The sequence below is a fragment of the Otolemur garnettii genome, unplaced genomic scaffold (assembly GCF_000181295.1).
Source record: "Otolemur garnettii isolate 467f Iridium unplaced genomic scaffold, OtoGar3 scaffold00062, whole genome shotgun sequence".
NCBI classification, from domain to species: Eukaryota; Metazoa; Chordata; class Mammalia; order Primates; family Galagidae; genus Otolemur; species Otolemur garnettii.
The window spans coordinates 9377480-9382381 of NW_003852457.1; the positions used below are offsets into that span (position 1 = coordinate 9377480).

The 4902-nt window shown below is 43.4% G+C and overlaps 1 protein-coding gene across 7 annotated transcripts in view; it reads right to left on the bottom strand.

Moving 5' to 3' along the window:
- CHFR (checkpoint with forkhead and ring finger domains) overlaps positions 1–4902 on the bottom strand; it is a 40379-nt gene that overhangs the window by 24560 nt on the left and 10917 nt on the right. For 6 of the 7 annotated variants that reach the window (XR_002774151.1, XM_023514973.1, XM_023514972.1 and 3 more), the window contains exons 4-6: positions 3191–3300; positions 2285–2344; positions 1625–1831 (exon numbers count right to left, since the gene is read on the bottom strand). Coding sequence is in view for 6 of the 7 variants with exons in the window: in XM_023514973.1 (XP_023370741.1) it covers positions 1625–1831; positions 2285–2344; positions 3191–3300 (377 nt within the window). In the remaining variant the exon portion in view is untranslated. The remainder of the gene's footprint in view (positions 1–1624; positions 1832–2284; positions 2345–3190; positions 3301–4902) is intronic. The other variant, XM_023514971.1, reaches the window with a different exon arrangement.

Here is a 4902-nt window from a genome sequence, read left to right on the forward strand (position 1 = left end):
GCTGAGGCAAGAGAATCGCTTAAGCCCAGGAGTTGGAGGTTGCTGTGAGCTGTGACACCATAGTACTCTACCGGAGGTGATAAAGTGAGACTCTGTCTCTAGAAAAAAAAAAGTCAAAAATACTTTTAAAAAAACTTGAAAAGCTAATTTTATGGAAAATCTGGAAGAAAATTATAGAACAGCTAAGAAAGTAAACTAAAAAAATAAATACAGGCTCAGCGCCTGTAGCTCAGTGAGTAAGGGCACCAGCCACACACACCGAGGGTAGCAGGTTTGAGCCTGGCCCAAGCCTGCTGAACAATGACAACTGCAACCAAAAATAGCTGGATATTGTGGTGGTGGGTGCCTATAGTCCCAGCTACTTGGGATGAGGCAAGAGAATCGCTTAAGCCCAAGAGTTTGAGCTTGCTATGAAGTGTGACGCCATGGCACTCTACCAAGGGCAACATAGTGAGACTCTGTCTCAGTAAAAATAAAATAATAAAAAAAATGAAATAGGACAGCACCTGCGGCTCAGTGAGTAGGGCGCTGGCCCCAGATACCGAGGGTGGTGGATTCGAACCCAGCCCTGGTCAGCTAAAACAGCAGTGGCAAATGCAAGAAAAAATAGCCAGGCATTATGGTGGGTACCTGTAATCCCAGCTACTTGGGAGGCTGAGGCAAGAGAATCACTTAAGCCCAAGAGTTGGAGGTTGCTGTGAGCTATAACACCATGGCACTCTACTGAGTGCAAAAGAGTAAGACTCTGTCTCAAAAAAAGAAATAAAATAAATACATATAGCCACAGTGTGATCCAATTTAGGGAATATACATACATATATTCTCTGCAACAACACCTATGAGAAAACAACCATGCCATGCTGCACTTAAATGGTCTGAATTTTTCCCAGTGACTACAGAGGAAGGCAAGAGGGTTCACAGTATTAAAGACCAGTATATATAAAGATGATTTGAAATACTATGCCCACCTAGATAAACTTGGAAAACATTATGCTCGGTGAAAGAGGCCAGGCACAAAAGACCACACACTATATGATTCCACATATATGAAATGTCCAGAATAGTCAAATCTATAGAGACAGAAAGCAGATTCATGGTTGCCAAGTGGTAGGGGAAAGGGATGGGGAGTGTATGCTCATTGGGATGGGTTTCTCTTTGAGGTGATGAAAACATTCTAGAGTTAGAGGCGATGGTTGTAAAATCTTAGAAATGTATTAAAAACCACTGAAATGTTCACTTTAACTGTGTGATTCGTATGGTATGTGAATTACATTCCAATAAAATTGCAAAATACTATAGTACCACAATCCCTGACCTTTAGCATTTCTGTTAGGGATAGAACAGATCAATATTTACTATGTAATTATACCATTTTCCCAGGTACTATAAAAGTTTCAATTCTCCCCTGTTCAAAACATCAAAAATAGGGCATAAACAAAAAAAAACAAAGTAAACAAAACAAATTTACTATGCAATATGATTTACAGAAATCATATTACTGAGGATCTCATGCTATTCTCCAGTGGCTTTATCTGTCTCTGTGACAATGTACGCATGGATTAGTGAACAAAACTGTTTCTAATGCCATGACCTCATAAGGTATGAACAGGAAATTTCATCTCACCAGAGCTGGAACAATGCTCTAGCACTGCACGAGGCTCCATGGTAGAGGTAGAGGCCGTGGGGAGGAGGTCTGACGTCGATGTCGATGGCTGTGGTTCCTCAAAGCACATCTGAGTGGTGGGCGACAATGATGCGACCTGGGGATCATCACCGCACCCTGCACCTGAGGTATCTTTGGTCATGTGGAACACATTTTCTTTATTAGCTTCTGTAACCACAAAAGGAGAAGTAACACTTAGGGCTCCAATGGACACCACTACTTCAGTTGAGACACTCCAGAATACTAAAGGACTTTTTAATCTTTTTTTTTTTTTGAGACAGAGTCTCACTCTGTTGCCCTAGGTTAGAGTGCCAGGACGTCACAGCTCACAGCAACCTCAAACTCCTGGGCTTAAGCAATCTTCTTGCCTCAGCCTCCCTGAGTAGCTGGGACTACAGGTATATGCCATCATGTCTGGCTAGTTTTTCTATATTTTTTAGCAGAGACCGAGTCTCATTCTTACTCAGGCTGGTCTCAAATTCCTGAGCTCAGGAATCCACCCACCATGGCTTCCCAGAGTACTAGGATTACAGATGTGAACTACCATGCCCAGCCAGCTTTTTTCTTAAGAATTCAACAGCCCTTAATATGCATCCACTTCTTTGCAATTATCTTACTTACCAAGGGAATCTTGTGTCATGCTTTGCTTTTCATTTAAAGATTCATAGAGGTATGCCACATCTAAAAGGACATGAAGCAAATCAGAGAAGCAGTGGCCATGTGAAATTAGAGTTCATTTTTCTCCTGTTCCCTCCAGCCCATTTGTTTTTATTTTCACTCATTGGCTATTAATAATATTCACCAGCTTAAGAAATTTCAAAATAAGTGATCCAAAGCATCTTTATCAACTTAAAATAAATGAGCCCCAGGAAAAAATGGCATCAAGAGGTATGCTGAGGTGAAGAATACATGCCTTGCCTATAATTTCAAACTACCAAAAGGAAGAGGTATAGGATCTTTCCTTGTGGCAGGGGGCTGATTTTGATTATGCTGAAGATGACCAAAGAAATATGCACCCCTTCTTCCTCTTCCTTACCACTGTGGTCTTTAAATATTTCAAGACTCCCATAGCCCTCCTTGTCCTATATCATTCTTCTACAAACAAAAACAGACTCCTGGAGCTGAAAAAGTCCCACTGGAATCCAGTCTAACTTTTGCTGTCTCTTGTGAAGTCTCCAAAACCATAACCATCCATGGCCTCCAGGCCTCTGGTCCTAGGTTTTTATTCCCCAAGAACTCAAAATTCCTTTATGATGTGACCTAACCCACCACCACTCCTTTTCCTTTGCTACCCTTTAAGATTCATGCTTATGACCACAGTGGTGTTCCTGAAGAATGCTGGGGCTCAGAGCACACTCCCATTCTCAACAGATACTATGGACCCCAAGAATCCATGTAGACAGCAAAGGGAATACAGCCAACAGCGATACTCCTGTAGGAAGCATCTGGAGGTGCTTCTGGCCTCAGCAGGACTGCCCCATAGCACACCCTTGTGTGTGTCTAACCCTGGGAAGTCTCCTCTCTTACTTTGTTCTGGCTCATTCTTCCTGTACACCAAGTAGATGACATCCCCCGTCTGTAAAAGGCAAGTCTGCTTCTTAACAATTTTCAGCTTGTTAATTACTGTTCCATTAGTGCTGTAATAAAAAAAAAAAAAAAGGCCATTTATTTACCCTACTTAAAATAGTTTGAGTTAAATTTTTTTCTACCATGATTAGGAAAACAGCTCAACATTTCTGTTCTGAAGATACGCCACAGGAGAAATGCAAATGCAGGAGGACCTCTATAAGCTGATTACCCAGGGACTGCAACAAACTGGTCATGATACAAAGGTGATCACAAGGAATGAGGCCTACTGTACTGATAGATATGTGTGGTGCATGTCCAATCTGTGAAAAGCAGGTCAACTTGAGGAGGTGGTCAGTATAGGGAAGTGGTCAGATATGGAGGTTCTACTATATTTAACAACACACTTATGCAAATATGACCTTACAATTCTCTTGAGAAGAAACTTAACTGTTACTCCCTTCTGACTACTTAACTAGCATGCGAACTGCCTACCTAGTGTCTTAGCACTACAGTTCCAATGCCAGGGTCTCTTCCACCTGCCTCCTGTCAGATCTGAAGTCCTCACCAGCAGCACTGTGTTTCCACTTCCAACCTTGCTTAGGCTATGCATGCTCAATTTTGTCCACACATCCACTCCCACCAGCAGGCACAACTCCAGTCAAGTTCATTCCTCAAGTAAGTACTGATTTCTCCTGAGAGATGGGCACCAGGATGGACAATAAATGCTGGGCCATTGCCTAGAAGATGACATGGCCCTGTGCTCAAAACATGTGGTATGACTGCCAATGCTGGGTAACTGACAGTGACCACTATGCTAGGGGGAGGGACTTCTGAATGGAGACCTAATGAAACACTTGTGACAAACGAAGAGTACAGCACAGCCAACAAACAACACTTGGCAACCGGGTGGCCACCCTAATTCCAGTCACTCTCACCACCACAGGTCTCAGCTCTACAGCCACTCCTGTACCCTGGTGAAGAGTATTTCCTGATCCATGCCAGTCCCCTGGGGTCAGAGGCCACAAACATTTTCTGTGAAGGGCCAGGTAGTAAACTGTTTAGGCCTTATAGTCATTTGGTCTCCGCCATAACTACTCAACTCCGCCACTGTGGCAGGAAAGCAGCCAGAGACAACATGCGAATGATCATGGCTGTGTCCCAGTAAAACACACAGAACCAGGTGGCAACAGCCATAGTTTGCTGACTTTAGCTATCATAATACACAGCCGATCCTCAAACCACACATGGGTCAAAAATTCAGCATTGGGACCTGAGTTGTATGAACTTGGGACCTGAGTTGTATGAAAGCCATCTTTTCAGAGACATGTGTTCTGCAGGGCCCATTACAGAGCTTCAGTATGTGGGTTTGAAGGTCCTGGGGCCAATCCCTGTGTACATCAAGAGACAACTACAGTCAGGACCTCTGTTATCATGCTTCTACTTGTGATCCACTCTTACACTCTTTCTATATAAAAAAGCTGATTATTAGGCGGCACCTGTGGCTCAGTGAGTAGGGCACTGGTCCCATATACCAAGGTTGACGTATTCAAAGCTGGCCCCGGCTGAACTACAACCAAAAAATAGCCAGGCATTGTGGCAGGCGCCTGTAGTCCCAGCTACTTGGGAGGCTGAGGCAAGAGAATTGCTTAAGCCCAAGAGTTTGAGGTTGC